This window comes from Nuphar pumila, chromosome 3 (genome assembly GCF_984573655.1).
Source record: "Nuphar pumila chromosome 3, dmNupPumi1.hap1.1, whole genome shotgun sequence".
Taxonomy (NCBI): domain Eukaryota; kingdom Viridiplantae; phylum Streptophyta; class Magnoliopsida; order Nymphaeales; family Nymphaeaceae; genus Nuphar; species Nuphar pumila.
The window spans coordinates 3,182,604-3,209,290 of record NC_143251.1 but is presented as its reverse complement, the minus strand read 5'-3'; the positions used below and the strand labels follow the sequence as shown (position 1 = coordinate 3,209,290).

Here is a 26,687-nt window from a genome sequence, read left to right as displayed (position 1 = left end):
ACCTGGCCCAGTTACACCCTACGTGTACGGATAAGATACATTGGACATCTAGTGATACACCATATGAAAGAGCCTGTTCAAATGCACCTATTTATCCAGAAAAAGAAGGAAAAGTTGGGATACCTGCATCGTTTATATTTCCATTAAGTGGGTTCCATTAGGAACTGTTTTATCTATAAACCCCTATGTTATGAAACTATGAATCAAACTCGATGGACAAGAATAACCGTGTTAGTGCAAAAATTGAGCATAATACACATTTCATTTATACACCCGAAGAAAAATGATATCTCATAGCCATTATATGAACGTCCAACAAACTGTACTTTTTTTGCAATTATTTGTTTGGATAATCCAAAGAACGGGTCAGGTTTCGTTCAGACTCAGCTGGAACCAGACTGGACTGGGTTTACGGGTAAGGTATGGAGTCCGAACCTAGGTCTAATTAGGTTCACTATAAGAAAAAACATACCCGGACCTAATAAGAACTACATGAACCAGACCTGGTAAAATCATACTTTTTATCATTTTTACATTAAAAATTTGTGGGTCTTAATCAGAACTCGGGTCAGGTTCAGGTCTGGTATAAAATTTTACAAACTATACCCAGGTCCATGTATTAATCAAACCCTCTAGTCTGGACCCGAGTCTTATTATTTATCACCATACTCGGACCATATAGGGTTTGATTCAGGTGGGGTCCGGGTAAACCCGACCCATTGACACCCATACTACCATAGAGTACACCCCAACTTTGGTCTTGAGGCAAGAGATGTCACTTGCGGGTTTTGAACTTGTGATGTCCCCTTCAGGATGAGCGGAGCCCTTGTAGCCAATTTTTTTGCAATTATTGGCCTTGAATAATTAGCTATCCTTTGAATCGTGAAAGATTTATATACTTATAATATAAACTGCAAAGTAGAGTCACAAATACTATCGACAAGCTTTTGGAAGAGAAGGAATGGTGTGGTCATAGTGACAAAAGTTAAAAACGGCAAATTCTTGGCAGGCAAAATTGATTTTTTTTTTATAAATCTCGCATTTTTGGGCAAAATCTTGGGAATAAAAAATATTTTTTATAAGAAAATATAAATAAAACACATTTAAAAAAAAAAATCTTGAGTTTTTTTGTGATAAGTGTCTTTTAAAAATATAAATATCATGATATTTGTCACGGTTTGAAATTCTCGCAAGATATTGCCGTCTTAAACTTTCAGGCAATTTCTGGCAATATATCGATAACATTTTTATAAATCTGGCGATATTTGTCACAGAGGTGTGGGTGTGAGTATATATATATATTTAGTTATTAATTCTGATTCAGAATTATCATAGAATCAGGAAGAGCAGATTTAGTGGCCAGGATTAAAAAAAATTGTAAGGAAGAGACCATGGCAATTGCATTCCCCAGAAAGTAAATGTTTTTTGTATAGTTTTGATAGATTAGTTATTCAAAAACCAATATCCAATTCAAATCCAACATCTTATTTTCAGATTCGAATCCTAAAAGTAAGATCTGAACGTGCATTTGGATCCAACTCGAATATGCTAAATCCGATTATTTTACGAGACTAAATCGCATTCAAATCACTCTGTTAAACTGGATATAATTCAGATACGGATCAAAATCTGATTTGCTTGCATTTTTGGCATGTAAAAGAACTTGTTTTTATTCTTTTCTATACAGATCCAATCCTACCTCATCGCATCTGATTCTGATCCAGATTCAACTTCATATTGATTGTGTGTATTTTGGACTTTGATTCAGATCTGATATGATCCGGGCCTTGTATCCCATTCGTTTGCGCCCTCTCTTGGAAATAGGTAAACGACACAGAGTACTGAGCCTGGTACTGCAACGATGCAATGTGTACTGCCGCTGTGCAATAATGATGGCCCTTCCCTTCCTTTTTGTACCTAATATAATTATACTCAGCTTTATCTACACGTATTGACGTATGTACTTCCTACTTACACTATTTTGAAAATGACCAATTTGCCAATCACATACTTTTCCCAATTTATCCCAATTATCTGGATTTGTGAGTGTACGAAAAAAAGAAAGAGAAAAAGTCCAACTACCTTCACTAGCACTCGCTTGAATGACCAGGTTGCCAATTGCATACTCTCACGACAGCCCTTACAGCATATTCTTCCCAACTTATCTCACTTTCTCTTGGTAAGTGGTTGCATCCAAACACCTCAAAAGAGGAAAAAGGAGGTTTTCAACTACTCTCTACTAGTTCTTTTGTTTTTTATGACCAAAGTTTTTGGACCCCTTTTGGGCACTGGTGGTGGAGTGGAGATGAAAGGGGTGATGAGAGTTACGATAAACACCCCAAACACTTTTTTGGATGGAGGCGGGGATGGACATGCACTTTTCCCCGCCCCGCCACGATCCCCGCCTCAAACACTTTTCCCCACAATATCCCCGCCCCGCCTCATCCCCGTTTGAACTGGGGATGGAGGACATGAAACGGGGATGAAGGCGGGGGTGGAGGATAAAATCTTGAGGCGGGGCGGGGGTGGAGACCTTGCCCCCCGCCCCGCCCCACTGCCATCCCTACTTGCATGGATATTATCTGCGTGAGTCCTAGCCGACCTGAGTGACGTTTTTGGGTTTGAATTCGCCATTGATTCCTTAACACAAAGGTCGTGCCTTTTTAATAGGAGTGAAGAAGTGTCAAACTCGGGTTGGATTTTGCCAAATATGAAAATGAATCCAAAATGTAAGCAGTAGATATATGAATATGAATTAGATTGAATCTGGATAGAAAATAAATGTGGTAATACTAGATCAGGATAAATTAAAACAAAAACTAACAAGCTATTTTACTTGTAGAAAAATGTAATAGAGGTGGATTTTAAAACGGATCAATACTAAATCCAACTTAAAATATTGATCTGAATCTGATCTGTATTTGTAAGTAGTTCAATTGAACAAAACTAAATTCAATCTGAATGTACATTCAGACCTTACTTAAAAGATCCATATCCGAAGAAAGAGGTTGCAGCCCTGCTTTTAACTGACAGTTTCAAATGGCACGCATCACGTTGTTGTTTTTTTTAATAGTCAAGCTGGGGTTAGGCAGACCCCCTAATAGTTATATAATGTGCCATTGAGTTTTGAACTAGTAAATTCCCAACACAAGGTGCCGTGCACTAACAACTCCTTTTGTACTTCAATCAATGTTGTCAGTATCTGTATGGGCGAGGTGTTGTTTGGCCAAAGATTCAGGTGAACCGGCCGATACTAATTCTCAAGTGTGAATCGATTCTGAATTGGTTACAAAATAATAATAAAAAATTTCAAGTCAATCAAAATGTGACATATGTTAAAACCATTAAAATAATTTTAATTAATTTTAAGTATTTTTATATTTATTAAAAATAGCCAATTCAGATTAGTATCGTATCAATTTTCCAATACAAGCTGATTTAGGCTGATACTGAGCCTTATGTATTAAATCAATCGAGAATTGAGCATTATGCATTTGATTAAGGAGATACAAAGTCTATACATAGGGGTGTCAACTGGTCGGGTTTGGTTCGGAGCCAGGTGGAACCAGAACTTAGACTAGATTTTTGAGTATGGTATCGGGTTTGGACCCAAATTTAATCAGGTCTATTATAAGAAAAACCAAACCCGGACCATAGCGGGTAAAACCATATTTTTATTATTATTACATTGAAAAATTGCAGGTCTTAATCAGAACTCGGGTAGGGCCAGGGTCTGGTATAAAATTTCACAAACTACACCCTGGTCAATATATTAATCAGACCTTAGGGTCTGGACCCGAGTCTTAATCGGGTCTTCTTATTTATCACGGTACTCGGACCCTATAAAGTTTGCTTTGGGCTGGGTCCCGATAAACCAGGCCCGTTGACACCCCTATTTATATCTAAGAACGTTTTGGTTTGTGCCTTCATCAACCAACAGAGATCACGCAGCAAGAAATCTGAAATCTCAAAATATGGACCGTTTGGAATCACGAATTATGTGTGCTCGTGATTCAAAAAATTGGAACTCTTGATGGGTTGCTCTAGTGAAGGATGCACAATAGCAACTTGGAACTCAAAATATGAATGATGCAGTTGATCGGTTTGGTCGCATTATCATAATGGAAGGGCTCGGAAACACACTTGCCATTTGTGGGAAGCGTGCTTCTCACCTGCTTTTCATTAAATTCAAAGTCTCGAATTGGAGTTATGAGGAATAACACAGCAACCAACAACAGAAAGACAACAAGAACAAGAAAAGAATAGAGATTAAAGAAAAGAATTATGCAGAGCTCAAACCAATGAGGCCAAATTGACCTAGATCCTTAGCCAACCATTTTGAAGCAGCAATTTGAACTTGCTTGCTGAAGTTGCTTCCCCATCCTATCCCTTTTATTTCTCACTCATTTTTTTCTTGTTTTCTTGTTGTTTTTTTGTGTGCTTTCATGATAAAAAATGTATATTTTCGTATCGCTTCTCATATTTTTTTCAAAATCGCTTCTGAAACGAATCTCACTTCCTACTTCATACTACTTTTTCACACTTGCTTTTCTGCTTCTAGGTTAGGTCTCATACTGGAGGGTGATTTCTTGGCTGTTCCTAGAAAAAAAGAAACATGTTGGTACATTTGGTTGTTTCTGGAGTGCTGTGCAAATGAGATTCGAGTTCTCGTTTCTCGAATCTCATGATGTTTCATTTGCAAAGGCTTGCTTTTGGGGTGCAATGCAAATGAGATTCACTTTCTAAATCTCATGAGATTGAACCAAACATAGGCGTTCTTTTTTCTTGTTCTACAAATAAGAATATTTTTGTAATTTAGGGAAAAGGAGAGATCTTTTGGGGGAAAGCTGTGCCTTTTTAAACGTGGCGGCGCATTACTTGTAAGCTTATTTTCAAAACTCAACCGCTCAGAGAAATAATTCTCAGTTGGGGTTCACGAAGTCCAAGGACGTGTACGACTTATCTAAAATGACTTTGGGTAAAACGGTCTTTCAGTTAAGTGTAACGTATATGCTACGTAACACGTATCAGAAATTTGTGTATAAAAAACGGTAAAGGCTCCAATTGCAATGGAAAAGCAACTCGGGGAAGCAACGGGGAGCGGAAGTCGGAAGGCTGCCGGAGTCCTGAAAACTCGCCGGGAAATTGACTGTGAGTGCGTTTTCTCCTTCTTGAAAGTTAGGGAAGTTGCTTTATCCGACGAGTTACGGATGAGATTCGTGTTTTTTTTTTTGGCCTTTCTGCTTCTCTTTACTCTTTAGCATTGTTTAGTAGGACGGCCACCGGAAATCTGAAAACTCTCCGGAACATTCTCCGTGACTACGTGTTTTTCTCTTCGATGTAAATTAGAGAAATGAGAGCGTTCTTGAAAAGAACCGTTATCGAGATTTTCTTTTCTTTAGTTCTTATCGTTATTACCGAGTAGAATTCGGTTCTGAGTTTGACTTTCAATTGAAACGTTGCGTGCGATAGAGCGACCTCTAGCGATTAGGGATTTTGATCTAGATTGCTTATTATTTTATGTTATTTGGTGTAAGTATTGTCGAACTTTCGGAACTCATCGTTCCTCCTGAGTTTTCCGATGATGATTACTAGACGATATTGATTTTTCTCGTTGGCACCGAATTCTGGTTTTAGGAATCTTAGTTTGAGAGATCTTGAAATTTTGCTGAGATTTACGTAACTATGCACAATATGAGTGAACATGATGGAAGTTTGCTCCGAGAGTCACTGCAGCTTTAGTGTGGAAAGGCATGCGGTAATCGTGAAATTTTGCGACTGATAAGCAAGCGAAAACTTGAGAAAACTGTAATGATAGAATAACGCACATCTGCACTTGTCTTTCTTTTCTGTTTTGGGAAAGGAGGCGCGGTGAAAGAAATTCCAGTAAATCGTTGGAGAACTGCTGAAGAAATAAGGAGCAAAACTTCCAAATCAGGGAGGAAAAAAAAAACAGCTATGGGATGAGAAATGCGAAACCTGGAGCGAATATTTAAAGAGAACAAATCAAATATCAACTCAAAAGGTGATAGATGCGTCTCTTTGAAAAGGGTAGTGAAGAAAAGACGGTGGTATTAGGAGATTCTTATTGTTCCTTTTTTTGGCTCTGAATATTTGCCGTTTTGCTAGCTAATCTGACGAAATTTCCAAATGTTTCATGTTGTGACTTCCTTAAATCTCTAGAGCGGTCTGCTTTGGTTGTTGAGCTGGAAGTACAGGCTTGAAGACAAATATAACATAATTATTGCGTTTATTTTTCTTTTGTGATGATTATGATAGTCTAATTTTAATTTATTTTGATGCAGATCCATTGTAATTCACTTCATTTTGACGTTTCATATCATAATAATTCAGGCATATGCTGATTACCTTCTTAATTTGTTCTGGTATTTCATGTCTTAACTTCAGCTTCTAATGTGGCTTTGTGATTTAGAATTTCTCCAGATTTGGTTCTCCTCTTCCCTTGAAATGGAAAATACTATTATTAGACATTTTTCATATTCATAAGCAAAAGATTGAAAACTTTCATGAGGATGATTTTTCCTCTAGTTTGGTGTTTTTTTCGTCTTAACGCAACCATTGCTTGTGGATCATTTCCTTTTTTACAAATCGGAGAAAGATAACTGAACCTAAATAACTATTTTAGAGGGATACAGTTATCCCTTTCCTAAGGACAAGGAGTCCTGGTATGGCAGTGCGGTTTAACATGTATCATCCATACATCATATTGCAAAATTATTTTTTTAAGCTGTTGACTATTGCTATAACCTCCCTCTGCAGAAAGAAAGCATTTTTAGTCTTTGTTTGAGGGGAAAAAATGGATAATGGACAAGAACTGGAGTGGCTTGAAGCTCAAAGGATCGTAATTAGTCAAGATCTCGTTGCAGTTGCCAAACAACAATTGTTGTTTCTTGAGGCAGTTGATAGAAATCGGTGTCTCTATGATGGTCCTGTTCTAGACAGAGCTATCCACAGGTGATTGCTCTTATTTCATTGCAATCTCGTTGTGTTCCTTGCATATTTCTCTGAAACCACTTGCATCTTTTTAGATGCACAATCACCTCTATATGCATGAAAACTTCATATTGATTTCAGACAGCCATGTTCAGACATTGTGGTGATAAGTTATAGGAGGAATTCACTATACTTTCCTCTCTTCCTCTGCTACAAAGCTGGTTGATAGACTGACTTTTCTGAGTTATGTTTTTTATAATACTGAATTTTCAGGTACAAGAATTACTGGCTTCCCTTGCTTGCTAAGCACCATGAGTCCAAGGTCACGAAAGGGCCATTGGTTGTGCCTCTTGATTGTGAATGGGTTTGGCATTGTCATAGGCTTAATCCGGTAAGCCCTTTAATGAGTTATGTTTTGCATGTAATGCTTCAACTGATGGAACTAGCAACAATTTAACCATCGGTCTGTTGCAGGTGCAGTACAAATTGGACTGTGAAAAGTTCTATGGAAGGACCCTTGACAATCATGATGTGCAGTCTACCGTGAAAGGGTCTTCCAAACAAGAAACTTTTGAACTTTGGGGTAGTTTATATCCAGAAGAACCGTATGAGCTTGATTTATGCTGCTATTCCCAAGAAAATATTGTTGAAAAGGTTTCTGATACTGTTGCATCCATTGGATATGACCTTGTTGCAGCTGTTAAGAGGCAGAGCTCTTTTTCATACCAGGTAACTGCTGTTTCTTATGTTCAATAGAATCAATACCCTGATATGTCCTTTTTATCTTTGCCTCCCCTTATCCATGATTATTGGTTTTTAATGCCCAAGGTGGTCTCCAGATAATTTCTTTTCTGTGATCCTTCTTTTCCTTTTCTGCGACCTTTCTCGTCTGTTTGGATCCCGTATTGTTTTCCTTTTAGCTTTCTGAATGTGTGTTGAGCTAATCATTACCTCTAGTTTCTGCGTAGTTTTTATCTCATTAAGAATTGTAAGTTACGTGCCTATTTTTGTGGACAGGTAGCTAGACCTTGTATGCATGATGTTCGATTTCTTGAAGAAGCTGTAGCCAGGTATAAAGGCTTCCTGCATCTGATCAAGAGAAACAAGGAAAAGTCTGTGCGGCGATTCTGTGTGCCAACTTATGATATTGATTTGATATGGCACTCACACCAACTGCAGCCAGTTTGTTACAACAAAGACCTGGTTCAAGTGCTTGGGAAGGTATTGGAGCATGATGATACAGATTCTGATCGGTCCAAAGGAAAGAAGCTTGATGTTGGGTTCTCTGGTACCACCAAGCAGTGGGAGGAGACATTTGGCAGGAGGTATTGGCGGGCTGGTGCAATGCACAGAGGCAATCCTCCCTCTCCAGTGGTAGTCAATCCTATCTTATCTGCCAGTATGAATGAAAAGGTTCCTGAATGTAGAAAATTTGAGAAGTTCCTTGATCTTCCGCAGGTTAAAATCATTCAGGTATTCTTTATATTTTTGCCTCTTCTCAGATTTGTCATTTATCTGTTTATGCCATCTCTTGCTTTTGAATTTGAGATTTAAGCACAAGTTATGAAGGTATTGGTTGTGCTGGAAAGTGGACAAACCTTTGTTATCTTGCAGTTTTCATGTACACTGAATAATTTTTTTGCTGGTGGCCACATTTATTATGTTCGGGGGTCGCAGGTGGCCCACATGTGTCCTGAGTCTCCTGACTCCTGACAGCATTAAAAAGGAAAAAGAAAAAAACCTTGACTAAAAAAATTGATGAGAAGAACATGGTTTTTCAACAGTTGGAAAAGTTCAGTCATTTTTGTGAAATAATGTCAATGACCTCGTTCAAGATTATTGGAGATGTCCTTGCACAGTTTTATTGATAACATCAAGGTACTTTCTTCATGTTGAAGTCCTGTTTTAGATTTCAATACTCAAATGGTCTGGCAGCTAAGAGCTGAAAAGAAAAAAGGAAAGAGAAGTGTATAAAAAAGAAGTTTCAAGCAAGTTCAAGCAAACCTTAAATCATTTTGTTATTTACATTTATTCTTATCTCCAGAATTATGTTCAGGAGTTGTTAGTGCCAAATATCCTATTCCCTGCCCCTCTCCAGCCCCCTCTTTTTTTTCTCCTTTTGTCCCTTCACCTTCTCCTCCACATGTTTGATTGGTATGCTTAATTCATGTTTATGCTTTCATGCAGGTAACTTTGGAGATTGTGAGGGTAAAAAATCTTATACCAGATCCCAAGGGCTCACTATTTGTCAATTGCAGTAAACACCAACCTGACTTGTTTTTCAGTTCTTACAAGAGAATAGGTATTGAATCTGAAATTGGGGAGAAGCGAGTATCTGCATTCCAGTGTGAACCTAATGGGGAACTTGTTTTTGAGCTTGTATCTTACATCCCTTCTAGTTTTCCTCTGAGTAGGCAGCTGAAAACCATAGGAACGACCTCTGTATCCCTGCAGGATTTGGTTAACTCATCATTTTCTGTAGAAAAATGGTTTCAATTGTCAAGTGATGCTGTAGTTGCAGGATGTGAGCCAGTTTACTTGCACATCGCTGTCTCTGTCACTGTTCCAATTCTTGCACCACATGTATTTCACATGTCCCAGTCTCGTCAATATGCATTAAACTCATGTTTCAATCCACTTCTGGGGAGGATTCAGCGGCTCAAGTTCTGGACTCGTTTTGTAGATAATAAGGGAAATGAGATTATTAGCATCCAGATGAGGTGAGGCTCGAAGATACTTTTGTGTTTATGTTAAGACTCATGAGCTAGTCAATATTCACATATTCACAGATATACATGCATATGTTCATGCAAACACAAAAAACACATGCATATACATGCATATGTGCATGCAAACACCAAAAACACATGCACACACATGTACGTTAAAATATGCACACGCATTGTCCATATGCAATAGAAGCAAAGCCTCATAAAAGGATAATCATTCACTTGTATAAAGAGATCATATCGTGAATTCATATTTATTTTGAAGAATGCTAGTCTTTCTTCAAGTATAATGGTATAGGATTTCTATTGGATAGAGTGGTCCCGAAAACTCGATTTTAATGCTAAGATTTTTACATCATCAATGATGTTAAGATTGATTTTTGTATAGCATGAGTCTTTCTTGCTTGTGGAACCAATTTCTTCTCTATGTCTCAAGTTTTGATGGTAGACTTCAGTGATTACTTATAATTTGACATTATTCTTTTAGGGGATAGCAAGTGCATTGCACAAGTTTATATTCTCTGTAGAAATGTTCAATGCCTGTTTTCTGGCAAATGGTGAAATGATTGTTATTGAAACCTATAAATATCTCACATCTTTTGAGAGGTTAGGCTTACTGGTTTTTCCATCCAATAAATTTCCTGCATAAATGAAGCGCCACCTTAGATATCTTAGGTTAATGTATTTGATTGGTAAATTTAGGATTGACATGATTTTATGCACATCCAACTAATTTTCTACAGTGGGCAAAGACGAAAGAAATTGATAATGTAAAAGAATCATTTTTACCAGATACGTTGCCAGGGTGTTGCAATAGCATGCTGTATTTGGCAATGCATTTACAACCTCAGCCTCCTCCAGATAGCCCTCACAAGTTTTCCCGTAAAAGACTATTTCTTTCTAAATTGTACTCTAGTGTTGATTCCAAATGCTATCCCCAACTATTTTCCTTGGCTATGAAACCCGGGTGGAATGGTGCCCTCTAGAATCAAATTATTCTTGACTCCCCAAGGTTCCGTCTGACGTGGCCAGCCGATGATCCAGTCTCTATTGAGCCTCCACCTAGGTTTTTGAAAGCTAAGAACTGGAAAGTTTATTGACTTCTCTGCAGATTTAGTTGAGGAGATAGTGTGAGATTGTTCTAGTTCTTTTTGTAGTCCCCAGAAGATCAATAGTGAGCTTTTGACATGCATAGATATACCATGATTATGTTTTGTAAATCTTTGTTCTTCAAGAATTATTTCAAAGAGCAATATATCTTCGTTTTGGAAGAATATCAAACTATTTCTATCATTGCTTGTTCATTTTTTTCCCCATTTCAAGGGATGATGGTGCTTATTTTCAAGTACCAATTTTTGGTACATCAGATGAACATTTTTTCTTTAATCGTCTCAGAAACTTGAAGAAAGCAGTGACAGACAATGCCTATTCCCAAAATAGAGAAGTAGTTGGTGTATCAGGATGTTCAGGGGAAGAAAGGATCCTTGCTAAAGAGTTGGTTGAACAAAACAATCTTACAAAATGGTCATTGATGAACTCTAATTGGTGCCTTCAGCTGAAGAAGAAAAAAGGTGTCAATGGTCATGTTATTGAGTTTCATGGTCGCCGGTTGGTAAGTTTCCTTCCTGTATCTTAATGTAGCATATAACCCATGAATAAGCTGGCTATATGAGCACTTTCCTTTCTTGGCTCATACCTTTCTTCCAAGCTCATGTGTTCACTGTTCTCAGCATCTACATAAAGTTGGTACTATGACAACTAGAATTCTTGGTTCAGCAAATTTTGAGAATAAAGGGCAAAATGTGGTTAAGTCTATTCTTAATTTTGCCATGTAATGAAACTATCCTAAACGAAGCACTGATGCTCTGACATGCAGCAATATGTAGAATTTGTGTGTTTTCCTGCTTCATGTTTGCAACACTAGATTCAATTTTTAATTTGTTCATGCTTGTATAGTTTCCGTGATCCAATCTTATTTACCTGACTTGGTTCAAATTATCGTTGACTTTGTCCTTTGACACAAGTTTGTAGTAAACTGTTTGTCCTTTGAGATGGGTTTGTAATAAACAAAACTTAGTAGTAGTTGGATTTTTTCCTTAAACATGAACATGTAATTCATTCAGAGTGGTGAACATTTCTTAGTGCCAAAGAAATAAGTTTCCTCTCTCTGTTAGCTCTTAGTTTTGATATTTATTTTTATCTCTTTCTCTTTTTTTCCCAATATTTGAGGTGTTGCATTTGAACTGGTTCTTGAAAAACAAATGGTTGGTGAATTTCCTGCAAGCATCATTATATGTATTATTGCCCTTTGGCATGATCAACCTTATGGTTTTGCCTCAGGATGTTTAACTTGACCATGGTACTTGTTCAAGTTAAAAGATAAAAACCAATATGCTCCAAAGGCCATTACCTGTCAGAAAATAAAACAAAAAACTTAGAAACATCATCAAGTTGCCCGTGGCTTTTCTTGCTTGGAATATTTTAAACTGTCATTTGGCCTGGTTGACAAAATGTTGTGGCTCTTGTCATCGTTGGTCACATTTGATTACTCACTATGCTGGGTGCAACATTTAGCAGGTTAAACTCTTCCCTGGTAGAAGGCTAGATTTTGAGCTGGAGTACTATAAGAAACAGAAAAATGAACAAGACTTCGTAACGGTGGTGGAATTTGCTTCGGAAGATCCATATGGCAAAGCCTTGGCACTGTTTAACTTGAAATCTGGCCTTCTCAAGGTAAGTCTTCCTGTCCCAGATTCTTCAAGGGACACTATGGATGGCTCATCCAAGTATGCTTGTGTATTGTCATTAAGGGCCTGACTACATTTTCCTTTTTTCCTTCTGGATGTTTTTTCACTCCTGTTATTGTGCAATGATGTGTTTTTGTGATCCATCACAGATCAACCAAGAATGGTTTGTCTTGCCTGGAGTTGTTCTTGCCTTTATACTTTCGGATACGTTGAGAAGAGAAGGTTATCACAATTTTTTCACTAATGAAATTGCCAATAGCGGCACTTTGGAATCTTTCGCATCAGAAGAGGTAGTCACTGCTGAGAAAGGCCAAGACTGCGATGATGCCTGTGGAAAAGAGAGTGAGACTGTTGTCAAAAGTGGGGGATGTGGTGGTTGCGGTGGAAGCTGTGGTTCAGAACGCGGTAATGCAGTAAGTGGTGGGGGTTGTGGTGGCTGCGGTGGAGGCTGTGGTGGACAGTGTGGAATGACATTGAAGAATGGTGGGGGATGTTGTGAGGGTGACTGTGGTGGAGAGTGTGGTATCAGTACTGGGGAGACTGGCAGCAGCAGTGGTTGTGGTGGCAGTACTGGGGAGACTGGCAGCAAGTGTGGTGGTGGTAAATGTGGTGGTGGGAGGTGCGGCGGTGGGAGATGTGGCAGTGGTTGTGGTGGCAAACTTGAGAGTGACATTTCAGAAAAGGGTGGCGGATGCGGTGGAGGTGGTTGTGGCGGGGAGTGTAGTGTTGCCTTCCAAAATAGCAAAGCACCTGCTTCTGGAGCCTAGGATTGGTGCAGATCTGTTTCGTTTTGTCACTGGCTGGATATAATAAGAGAACCAATGGTGGTGCATGGTAAGGGGTTATGTTTCAACTTTGTGTGGGAGCTAGCCCAAAAGGTTTTAGAAGCTTTCAAGATACTTAATTCAAATAATGACGTTATCATCTCCTTATCGATGGCATGATAAACGTAAAAGGTTGTGTTTATACTTTATGTTGTTAAAGGAAGTTGTATACTTCCCTCAAAAAACAAAAAGTAAAAGGAAGTTTTGGACATAAATGATGGGACCAATTTCATTATTAGATGTTTTCACTAGTGGAAATTAGCATAAAATGGTATTGCGATCTTGTTCGATGAAATCATACAATGCTTTGTGGCTTCAGCAATAAATTTTGATGCAACAGGTTTTACTATTGTGATATATCTTCTGCTCGAGTTCAATTGGGGTTTATCCTAGCTTGCTTGAAAAAAAAACAAGAAAGAGGAAAAAGAAAAGCTGCAGATTTTTAATGCATCCGGTCTCATGAGATGCCCTCTAGATAAGTGGAAAATGCTTGCCCTAGTTTCAATGCAACTGGTTGCCTCAATTCGAAGTCCTGAATTCCTGACATTTGTGTGGTCTGTTTTTTCAAGTCCCACTTAAAATCTGAGGCTGGTGGGAGGGTAAGACATGGCTGGAGAATTATGACAACTGTGAAATAATGTAAAAATAATGCTATTACATGAATTATGAGATTTTTCAGATTCATTTATTGCATTATATATTGGTTTTAAAGATATTTAAAAAATATATTTTAAAAAAATCATGTAACTAACCAGTGTTGTGAAAAGCGTTGATTCGTAGTGAGGCGCTCCACCAAAAGCCGAGGCGAGGAGTAAGCCTCAATTTTTTTTTTGAAAATTTGAAAAAAATATCTAAAAATACAAATAAATGAATATATGCTTTATTGATAAAATAATAACTAATAAGAAATAGAAAATCTCAAATAAATACTAAAAAATATGAGATTAACATATAAAAGTAACTAAAAATTGATTACATAATTGAAAAATATATGAGATTAACCAAAAACAAGTTAAAATATACTAAAAAACTGATTACATAACTGAAATAACTGTAAAATTAATGAGATTAACCTACAAAAGTTAAAATATATGAGATTATTTTAACAAATATGAGATTAATATATAAAAGTAACTAAAAAAAATGATTACTGAAAAATATATGAGATTAACCAACAAAAGTTAAAATATATGATATTATTGTAAAAAATATGAGATTAACATATAAAAGTAACTAAAAAACTGATTACATAATTGGGAAATATATGAGATTAACCAACAAAAGTTACAATATCCTAAAAATTTGATTACATAAATGAAATAACTGAAAAATATATGAGATTAACCTACACAAGTTAAAATATCTGAGATTATTCTAAAAAAATATGGGATTAACATATAAAAGTAACTAAAAACTGATACATAACTTGCAAATATATGAGATTAACCTACAAAAGTTAAAATATCTGAGATTATTTTAAAAAAATATGGGATTAACATATAAAAGTAACTAAAAACTGATACATAACTTGAAAATATATGAGATTAACCTACAAAAGTTAAAATATATGAGATTATTCTAAAAAATATGAGATTAACATATAAAAGTAACTAAAAAACTAATTATATAACTGGAAAATATATGAGATTAACCAATAAAAGTTAAAATATACTAAGAAATTGATTACATAACTAAAATAACTGGAAAATATATGAGATTAACCTACACAAGTTAAACTATATGAGATTATTCTAAAAAATATGAGATTATCATATAAAAGTAACTACAAAATTGATTATATAACTGGAAAATATATGAGATTAACAAAAAAAAGTTAAAATATATTAAGAAAATAATTACAATACTGAAAAATATACAAGATTAACCAACAAAAGTTAAAATATAGTAATATTACTAAGAAACTGATTACATAATTAAAATAACTGAAAAATATATGAGATTAACCTACAAAAATCTTGTTGATTATGTCTAAAAAATCTTGTTGTAAAAAAAAACAAAAACAATTGCGCCTGAGGCACAGAGGGCCGCACCTCAAGGCGAGGCACGCCTTTTGCACCTCAAGGCGCGTTTTTGATAACATTATAACTAACATTTTTTAAAGGACATACTTGTCTCAACTTTTTTTATAAAAAAAAATCTTATTTAAGTGAAACGCGCAAGAAACACATAAAAATGTGTTTTGCAGGCAAAATCAATAGGTTTCTCATGTGATGGAAAACAAGTTTCTTGAGTGATAACCGTGTTTCCCATGAGTTTCCCACAAGTTTCCATTTTGAGTTTTCGAGATGTTGGGTTTTAGTGAACCCCGCACCTGAATGTGTCGCTTTATCTGCGGTTGGGCTCCACAGCTGACAGGCTGTATCCCAAAGATTGAGGTCTGTCGAGTGCAGATAGAGGGCAGTCAGGTGGGGGCGCACTAAAAGTGTGCAATGTGATTACACCTGATCCGCCCCATTGTTGTTTTACCATAGTTGTAGTAATCGCAGGCACAAACTATCAAGAGCTCAAGTATCTCAAGTGTATCATTCTGAATTGTTTAAAAATAATTAAAAGATATTATGTGTCAATCAGAATTTGACAAGTATTAAAACCATTAAAAAATGTATCTAATTTTTTACATTTGTTAAAAAATAGCCGATTTAGGTCAGTATCGTATCGATTTTCTGGCTCTCGCCGATACGCACCACCGATGCTGACAACATTGGGCAGAACCATGTTCAAGACTCAGAGGAGTTAATCCTTGACATGTTTGTCGCTGCAATCAGCTTAACCCTATCTGCATTCCTAGACATTTTCGTGTCTTCATAGTGTCAAAAGTAACTTGAGTAAATTGAATGAAAACAATTGGAATTTTCTTGAAGCAACTATTGGATATGTTACAAATATGATATACATAAATAAATACATACGCATAATCAATTTAACAAAAATTGTTATTTCTAGTTAATCAAGTTTTTTGTCTAATACGAACCATCATTTTTTTTAACTTAAAACACATTGAAAATTGTTTAAACTAATACATGTTTTCTATTAAATAAAGCATATAGATTACATTTATGGGCTTAAATTATGCAAAAAGCATATGCAAGTGTGTTTTTTAAAAGAGTTTAAGATGGTCTGGGAGATAAATTGTTTAGGGGGATAATGTTCTAGTCAATTTTTGTTACTAAGTTAGGCTTCGACAAAAAAGCACGTTTGCATTGATTTTTGCCTGAACTAAACTAATAGATGTGTTTAATTATCACAGTTTATACAATTAAAAAATATGTTGGAACTCATAGAGGGAGGTTGCTTTGCCTAAATATGACCTTATGAAAGCATTCAACAAAATCAAAAGAGAAGGAATCAACCCTTGAATTGCATTTCTTCGATGTAAAAGTATCATTTTTTTAGCTTGGAATATTGTTGTCACGGGCCTATTTCTTCAATAGGCCAGTACGGTGCAATAATCCTTCCTTACCGTCGCAAGCCTTTAGGTCGCTCGCTTGCCGTTGCCGAAGCTTCGATAATTAAGAATGCATGAGAGCGAGAGAGAATAGAGAGGGAGAGAAATCGTAATTACTCGAAATCAATCACAACGAGGGTTAACAAAAGAAAGCTCAACACATTTGCATTTATTCACAATTTTGCCTGCAGGCTCATTACAGTTCAAATCTATGTAACAGAGATTCGGCTAACAGGGTGCCGCACCCGCGTCGACGCGACGCGAGTGCGGCACCGGGTGTGTTGACCACACCCAGGGTCATTTCGGCCCATTTTTTTGTTTTTTTTTTTAAATTTGCCCTATGAAATGGGCTGCAGAATTTAAAAAAAAAATCTTTGGGGGGGGGGGGGGGCGCTGCCGCCTATAACCCCCCGCCAGGGGCAACCCCCCTGGACCCCCGCTCGCTGACCGCGTAGCGGGACCCATGCCGAGGGGAACCCCCTTATATATATATTTATATTTTTGCCCCTGCCACACCCCCGCACCCGCACCCGCACCCATGTGACATAGATTCAGATCTACAGGTTGACCTTTCATGGTATTTATCAACCTGAACCAAAGTGCAAGGGTGGCTCAGAGAAAGTTACAAGTGACTCGACACTTAAATCAAGACTCAACCAAAGCAAAACAGACTCTAGACACAACTGTACAAAGTAGGTCACAAGGGGACATGCTCTCCCCTTCAAATCATGAGCCACCCTCGGCGCCACCTGCTTCATGGTAGACCCTGACTTCGGTTGGATAGCGGCTCTTCATCCGGAATGCTGGCTCCCACGTTAGCCCCGATGTCTCCTCCCATTATACCAAGTACTTCTTTGCTTTGCAAGTAGTTGACTTTTTGGCAAAGGATCTTGCTGAGATGCTTCTCGGCCCATTGTGCTATCGGGGTCCTCTACAGGATAGGAGCACGTTGTGGCATGCTATATTTCAGATCTCTCTCGTCCACATATAACGGTTTCAGGTTGCACACGTGAAACACCGGTTGCACCTTGAAGTCAGGAGGCAGGTCTAGCTTGTACGCTAGATTGCCCACTATCTTGGTGATGGTGAATGATCCCTCGTACTTCCTGATCAGCCTGCAGTGCCGTCCACGAAAGCTGCATGTGCGATCTGAGTAAAGTTTCACCAACACGTGGTCTCCAACACGGAACCCAATAGGTCGGCGATGCTTGTCCGTCCACTTTTTCATCCTCTTGGCTGCTTTGTGCAGAAACGCCTTCGTGAGCTCAGCCTGCTCATGTCAATCTCGAACAAACTGATAGGCAAAGGATGACCTTCACTTCTTGTCCAGCTGCCTACACAACTCCTTCAATTCAGCCAGCCCCATGCGATAAGGGACCATGGCAGGGAGCTTTGCTCCAGGGGTCAATTCTATCTTGTGGTTGACCTCGTGTCTCGGCGGAAGACGCTTCAGCAGTTTCGGGGGCATCACTCTTATAAACTCAACCAATAGTGGGGCAAGAGTCAGTGACACTGCTGCTTTCACCTTTCCTTCTTCGATGCGCACGACGACTAGGGATTTTGATTTCCCCGCTTGACACCATTTTTTAATTGCATAGTAGATAACATTGAAGACTTAACTCTAAGAGTAAGGCATTGCACCATATATGAAAAGTTTGACCCTATAATTATCACTAAGTTGAACTTTAGCAGCAACATCATATTCTGGCTCTGAAGAAACTCCATGCCCAAAATCGTTTAGAGACACCATTGGGAAGTTGACTTTGTTAGTCCAACTCCCAATTTGGATAGCCACATCTCTTGCTTCACCAAGGATTGACTTGGCTTCAGAGTTCACCGTCTTGATAGTCCTTTGCTTTGGCCCAGGCTTCAAGCCTAACCGCTTCGTCTCTTCCCACGAGATGAAGTTATGCCTGGCCCCTGAGTCTGCCATTGTCATAGTAGACTTCTCATTCACAATGACTTTCAGGTACATGAGTTCTTTGTTAATCGACATGCTCTCGGTTGTGCAACTTCTAACTGCGTTGATAGTCTGCATGGCTCCCATTCTGGGTTGCACGACCTCGATATCACTACTCTCTACCTGCACTGCATTGGCCTGCCTTTCGTCCCTCACGAGGCGCTTTGGACATTGCCTAGCGACATGTCTATCGCCATAGAACCAACAAGTCACAACCAACCCTTTGTTGCCGTTAGTGTTCTGCTTTTTATAATTCAGCCTCTTGTTAGAATGGTGTTGGGTCGGCGTCTCACCTTTATTGTCGCACCGATCCTCTTTCTTGCCTTCGTGGTCCGGCTTCTTCCCAGCCTTAGTCGATAGGGTAAAGGATTTGGGTTGTGTATCCACTAGTCACTCGGTCGTCACATACACATCTTTCAAAGTCTCAGGATTGCTCATTTCCAGTTCGGACTGTGCCCAAGGCTTTCGTCCCACAATAAACCAGTTGAATATGTCTTCATCTGGCATATTGGATACGTCTAGCATGAGCTTTTGGAATGTTCTGATGTAGTCTATCATGGCTTCAGTGTGTTTCAATTTTGACACCATCCTATAAGCTTGATGTTGTATATTCTTCGGTATAAAGTAGTTTTGTAGCTTAATTTTGAAGGCTTCAAAGGTATCAATTACGCATGGTCATCTTTCCATGTCGCTACATTTCCATCTTCACTAGGCTATGACATCTCCATCAAGTAGAGTTTCTGCTGCCTTCACCCTGAGGTCCTCGGTCAATACATTCTGAATGTCCAAGTAGTCTTCCACCTAGAACAAAAAGTTCTCTATGGCCTTGTTGTCTTTGAAATTTTTGAACTTTGCTGGCTTTGGCACATCTATCTTTGATGGCCTATTGTCATTTCTGCCATTGAGGGTCACTGTCCACTGTAGAGTGTGGTTCTTCAACTAAAACTCTCCTACTTCAGTTTACAGAGTGATCACTGTCGTAGTCAGCGAAGTAGCATGTCCCATCAGCAAGTTCACCTGCTCTCGCTGGCTCGTCACCGCGTCGTCCAGTCCTTCGAATGACTTAACTGTGTGTGAAATTACTTTCTCATGCGAAGTCATATGAGCCACTAGTCTGTTGACAATTTCGGCCATTTGCTCATGGCCCCGAGGTGAATCCATCTTCTCGGCTTCAGCAACTGCCTTACCTTTGGTGCTACGCAAGTTGTATTGGGGCATCACGATGTCTTGCTCACAAATCGTGCCCTGCTGGTGCGTCTCTTGACACCATCTCCTGAGTTCTTTCCCCAGCTTGAGAACGGGCTCGGGTACCACTTGTCACAAGCCTATTTCTTCAATAGGCCAGTGCGGCGCGATGATCTTTCCTTACTGCCGTAAGCCTTTCAGTCACTCGTTTGCTGTTGCCGAAGCTTTGATAATTGAGAGTGTAAGAGAGCGAGAAAGAATAGAAAGGGAGAGAAATCGTAATCACTCGAAAGCAATCACAATAAGAGTGAACAAAAGAAAGCTTAACACATTTACATTCATTCACAATTTTGCCCGCAAGCTTAAATCTAGGGGCTGTCCCTTCAGGGTATTTATCAATCTGAACCAAAGTATAATTATGGCCCGAAGAAAGTTACAACTTAGTCAAGATTCAACCAAAGCAAGACAGTCATGACACAACTCTCCAAAGTAGGTTAGGGAAGAACAATTGTAGGCTATTGATTTTTTAACCCGACAATCCAGCATACACATCGCAAAAACATGATTTAAGGCTCGGTTTCTACTAAATTGAAAAAAAATTCACTAGGGGTTTATTTTTGTGTGTGTGTGTGTGGTCAAAGCCTAAACCTTACATCCCATTTGTACCGGCTGGCATGTTCTCTGTATACGCCCCTTTAGTCGCAGAAGTACACAATTCATACCTAAGAACTTCCTCTTTTCTCAAGTAGGAATCTTAGGAAAGAATGGGATGGTGAGCAGATCCAGTACTCTTGTTGAGGATCCTGATTTCTGATGCAGAGGAGCCTGTTTCTAGGTGGGCACCAGTTTATCCGTATGACACTCACATATCTCAGATTAAGCTCCCTGAGATTGATGGTGCAGCTGTTGCATTTGTATTGCTGTCAAAGGGGGGAGATTGGAGATGGCCACACGTTGAGGCAGTGGTGATGTTATTACCAATCATTTATACCAATTGGTCAGGTCCAACTGAGGAGAATAACTAATCCATTGTCTATTCATATTGGTGAAGTAATTGAAGGGCCATTCAAGAGACATCTATGGGCTGAGCCATTTGTCAGTGAAATCTATATTTTTGTCATGAGGAAGGTGGTAAACAATCCTGATGAGGCAAGAGAGAGATGTCGGCAACCCAGGCAAGACATGGTTAGGAGATTCTCTCCGAAAACTGTTGCAGGACATGTTTATCAGATTATGAAAGTTCCTAAGAAGACGATAACCTGATGCATGTGCAACAATCCATCTTCTTTACAAAGATACATAATAGGTCTACAGAAGCAGGATTCAGCAAAAGATGGTACATTCTATTGCTGCAATCTGATGGAGATTTATTTTAGTCGTTTCAATCTGCTATGACCATGATTATGATTGCCTGACATGGCAAGATGTCTCTGTTTTAGAAAGTTTCTTGCTTTTAATGTTTATAGGTCTCTTTTCTAAAAGAATTGTTTGATATTTCTTATAGTTGTCAATGACATGCTCATTGATTTGAATGTTCATAATTTTGCTTTGATGATGATACAAAAATGTCACAAATTAAGATCAAAGTAGTACAGGAAGTATCAAATTGTCCACTTTCTCCGTGTTTGTTGTCAAGCTGCAGTTATCAATATTCAATTTTTTGTTGCCTTGTGGTCTACATTCGCCATGCATCAGATCATTAATGCACCATCCAATGTTTTAGCAAACAGTCTGCCAATTGATGACCAAGAGCGTAATTGTACTGTTAAAATTGAAAACTATAGCTCTTCATCAATGAATAATGGAGAGAGTCGATAACTTGATATTTCCAAAGTAATAGAGACGGTGCTACACCACAGTGGGGAATGGTGCTCTTCACAGATCCATATGCAATTATGCCGGTCAAAAACATATATTTATAGTTAGAATTGTAGATGATTGTTCATATGAGAAGAGTTAGGATCCAATATGGCTTTCAGCATTGCTGTTGATCAAGCTACATGGTTAAGGTCCTCAGCTCCAATTATGACATTGTAGACCTTTTTCCTTTGGGTCAAAAAAAAAGAAAAGAAAAAACTTTGCCCAGGAGACCTGGACTTTGGTAGTTCTTGCACTATAAAAGGAGGTGCAGGAATAGGTAATAACCTGGAAATGTGCTTAGGTGTAGTTAAGAATAAATGCACCTTTATGTTGTTTTATAAAGGAAAGTTTTATGTAAAATAATTCAGTAACCTGTCTACGGGTGGTATCTTAGTTCACCATTTATCAATGAACATTGATTTTACTGAATAACATGCTAGATTTGACTGCAAGTATATTCAGGTAGCTTTTAGTGTCTGCATTGAACATATATGTAATTCACTTATCATTTATGACCACATCATGTCATTAATATGTATCCATTAAGTTGTGTAAGTTGGTTTCTGATTTGGCTCATGATACATATTTGCTGATATTTACTTGCCAAAGGTAAAACTACTATTAAAAAACTGTAGATCCATTAAATCTAACAGACGAATGGCTTAGAAAGCTTCAAATAAGGCAATTGCTGCTAATTTCTGCATCACAGATTTGATAAAGAGTCAAAGGGTTTAGAGATCAAAAGAATGACCGATTCTCAGCTGTAGTTTCATAAAGTAGATTATAATGGAACTTCCAATGACAAAAAAGACAGTAAATTGCACCAGAAAAAATCATAGCAGTAAACCACTTACTGGTGAAGACTAAAACAATACTAGCATATCAAAGTAAGATCCTTGATCATCGATTTCAAGCATCAGATTTTATTTAACAAGCCTCTGAAGGTTTAATCTTCTGCAAAAGATTCACTAGGCTCATTTTTAGAGAATCTTCTGCAAAAGATTGACTGACAACACAAGTTCCATAAGGACTGGCTTTATCATTTAATACATCATCTTCATGCTTGAACCATCTACATGGGTTCAGCCAAAACCTCACCTGTTATTGATCTTGTAAACCAAGATGTGCAACATGACATCACATGCCTTTCAAAAACATGACATCACATGGACCAGGTTCAGTGATACAGATAAAAGGAACATGATTGATATTTGATATTTAAAGTCAATAGTGTCTAAAGTTTATTTCCAACTAAAACCATTAAGAAGTCAAAAAGTTCCCTAGCAAGCTAGGTACTTCAATGATTGATTGAAGAAAAATTTAATGATGGTACATATAAGGGAAAACACTTTTGGAACTTTTCTTGTGTTAAACCAGGACTATGTAATGTATGTTAACAAGTTGAAAGATTAGGAATGGCTCAACTACCCAACATTCCATGGTATGACATACTTTCCTTTCCGCATCCCATGATAGAATCAAACCTGTTAGTGTAAAATACTCTAACGGTAGTACTTTCTTGTCCTTTCTATTGCCATAATTATGTTAATGTCAACTTCATTGTAAGAGGTTGCATTATGAAAGTGAAGCAGAGTTGGGAGCAACATGCTACTCCGGTCCAGATGCAAAGCAGGAGTGCGACACGACCAGAGTCCACAGGATCCATTTGGATAAAGTTGTCACTTTTTATTTTATTGTCTTTTTTTTAAGTTTGTATCTCAGATATTGGACCCAAATGATTGATGAATATTCAATTAGGAAGTTAAGTAAAAGTACAAAATTGTCATAATTAGAGTTTATCAAAATATTAGTTGGGTTTATCAAAATTAAGAATTTCTCATATATATATATATATAAGTAGATGAAAGATCTAGGTGTTTAGTAGTTTAGTTCAGAAATGAGATGTAGGTTAATTCTGATTTTTTTGGTAGAATTTCTTGTTTTTCCTAAATAATCATAACTCAGTTGATTTCCTCACGAATCCTATTTGGGTTTTGCTTCATAAAGTAAAAAAAAATCATACCCAATGCAGCCAAGTACTCAAGATTGGGGAGGGCCATACTAGGTCTGGTCCTAACCTTCTGCTTTTCTACAAGAAATGGTCAACCCCAAGACTCAAACCCATGTCTCCATGCTGACAGCCCGAGCACTTACCCTTGCACCAAGCAATGACCCTCCATGCATTATGAAAGTCAATTTTACTAAATCTATACCTTTGTTACCAAGTTGACGGGACGTCACAAGTTCGAAATCAACAGGTGGTGTCTCTGAGTGTACTACCCGATGGGTAGGGGGACTAAGGGTTTTACCAACAGGAGGCCAGCTGATCGATGATGGGAAAAGGGAGGGGGTGGTGTTCCTTGGACTATCCAAAAAAATAAGAGGAAAATTTTCAGCCTTTTTCTTGATGAGTTTGAGGCACTTCTTTGTCATGAAAATGTCCACTCTTCATGGAATTGGCTTTTAAAGGGCTAGGTGTTTAGTCAATCTGGTCTTGATTTTGAGCTTTAGTGATATTTTGGTATTGGTCTTTGAATTTGCTTTACTTGATGTAATGTACGCTTGACCGTGGTCATGATTTTTTTTTTTTTTACTCGAAGAAACCACCCCAGGCACAGAGACCTAGCGGCGCTGAACCGCAGTCATGATTTACCTTATTGTTGATTGGGATAAGTTAAATGCATTCAATGGTTAACCATTATGCATACTTGTAGGTGGCCAAAAAACAACCCACCCACATCAATAACAGTTAACTAGTTCTGTTAAACTATGTTTGGCCATTTGATAACCTCCTGAGACCTGAAAGACTATACACAAACCTCCATTGTTGGAGTATAGGTGATGCAGGTGAGGCTTGTGCAGTTAAGACATGGTTAAATTACTTAGGAAGCGGATCAAGCAACATGTTTTATCTAAAATGCCGACGCAAAGGCGACACCTGTTCTGTGTAGTTGGACCCACTAGCTATATGAGTGTGAAGCGAAACAAGTGTCATGTCTTGTGTAGTGGGCTGGCTCGAATCGAGCCTGGGTCTGAGTTTCATGGAACTCTGATTTTAAATTCTTTGAAAGTTGTAGCCACACTTGAGCTGATATGTATTGGGTAATAATCACAAATGGGACTGTTGCAAAGCCATGAAAGACTGGCTAGATCCACTCTATGTTTAGGCAGCCAAATCATAGGGTTTTTTATATGTACATAGAGAAACCGGCACCAGGATCTGAAACCTAGCCGCGCTAGCTTACGATCGCTGTCCTCGCTGCATAAAACTCCGTGGGCTTACCCCTTGCTCCCAGGACCAAACCATAGTTACCAAAAGCTTTTAAACACTTACAAACTTGCTTCTCTGGAAGCTTGCTTAAGAGTGAAACCAGACACTTTTTTCCTGCTTTGTAAACTTTGTGAGATGCTCACTTCTAGAGAATGGAAACATTGTTTCTCACGTTAGAAAATTTTAGTTTTTTTAGAAATTATGGTTTATTGTAAAATATAGTATTAAAAAGCTTAAAAAAATAATTTATGTAAAATCACAGATTTTATCTACTTATTTATGTCACTTTATACTAGGGCTAATAAACAAGCCAAATAAAATCATTTTTGTGGCTAGTTGAGCCGAGTTCAAACTCAACTTGAACAAGCTTAGTTTGCGGGTAAAAAAAAAATTAATAATTTGTTTCACAGCTTAAAGCAATAAAATTTGAGCTGTAGGCTTATTGTGCCAAACTCAAGCTGATTCATTTATCCAAAAAAAAAAATGCTAGAAGCAATAGGAATTCATCTCTAAACCTATTGGTTACAAAGCAAACACATTGGATATTTATTTTACACTACATTGAATATCTAAAATATATTTATTATTATTTTGATATTTACACAAAGACCGCCCTCTGGATCATAAACCTAGCTGTGCTAGCTCTGCCTGCCGTACTTACACGATCACTATCCTAACAGCATAAAACTCTATGAGCTTACCCTTTGCCTGCAAGGAGTCGCCATGCTTAGGCTTGCACAAGGGATGACGCTCTTTGTATTTGAACCTGCATGACTCACACATTAAAACGTTTTCTAAACACTTGCTTCTTGGTTCACACTTGGACACATTAATTTTCACCCATTACTTTAGTAACAATGAACCGAACCAAGTCACCGACCAATAAAAGAAAACTTGAGGCTTCAGCAAAGAGTCTAAAGAGTAGGTTACACTGATCCAACCCAAACCAATGCATTTATATTATGTAACGAGACCAATGTTGGGTCCAATTGGATCTGATTAGGGCTGACCAAATCCAAATTCAGGTATATCGGACTCATTGTTTTAAATACACTGAACCATTTTAGTCAATGCCCAGATGCGGTCAATAGGCTTGGTGCAGCCTGTCGATTAGGTCCTCCTGAGCTCAAGCATGGACGAGTGTTATGTCAATTCACTCAAACCAGTATGGATTCAGCAGCCTTAGCCCGGATCATATCACCCTCAGATGCGATCCATCTAGCAGCACCGAGCCTACCCAGAGGCCCAAAGCGGTTCGGTGGGTCGGGGTTGGCTCGCACCCACTTGATCCGGGGCGCGGGACCAGCTGGCTCGGCAAATATCTATCGCAATTGGGAAGTAAGAAAGGAAGATATTTTTTTTTCCTGTGGTGGAGATGTGCCAGCTGGACCAATAGTACTCGAGAGAACACGTCAGCCCTTCATGGGCCCCACAATCCCTCCCATGGCGCGAAAAGAAAGCAGGGAAACCTCCCCGAATTAATGCGCGCACATCTTGCGACACGTGTCCATGCGAAGAGATCTCCGCCGTCCTTGCCAGATAGGTCGGTCAGTTCCCTGGGCAGCAAGCAAATCGTACGAGCCGTCCGATGGCTACGAGGAGTTTCTCCATCGACGGCTGACGGCCGATCTGAGGGCTATCCGGGCAGATCTGCTGCCTTTAAGAAGGCGGTGGAGGGGAACGGGGCTCCC

At 38.4% G+C, this 26,687-nt stretch overlaps 1 protein-coding gene across 2 annotated transcripts; it reads left to right on the top strand.

Moving 5' to 3' along the window:
• The first annotated feature begins 5,057 nt into the window (after nucleotides 1-5,057).
• Nucleotides 5,058-13,572, top strand: LOC149841661 (glycine-rich domain-containing protein 2-like). 2 transcript variants are annotated; one of them, XM_089998626.1, is made up of 9 exons: nucleotides 5,058-5,151; nucleotides 6,781-6,975; nucleotides 7,228-7,345; nucleotides 7,429-7,683; nucleotides 7,972-8,427; nucleotides 9,142-9,674; nucleotides 11,079-11,295; nucleotides 12,261-12,416; nucleotides 12,580-13,572. In XM_089998626.1, the coding sequence occupies exons 2-9, from the start codon at nucleotides 6,818-6,820 to the stop codon at nucleotides 13,195-13,197; spliced, it is 2,511 nt and encodes an 836-aa protein (XP_089854752.1). In that variant the 5' UTR covers nucleotides 5,058-5,151; nucleotides 6,781-6,817; the 3' UTR covers nucleotides 13,198-13,572. The 2 variants fall into 2 exon arrangements, with proteins under 2 accessions (XP_089854752.1, XP_089854751.1); XM_089998625.1 differs by having other exon boundaries at nucleotides 12,258-12,416.
• The last annotated feature ends 13,115 nt before the right edge of the window (nucleotides 13,573-26,687 follow it).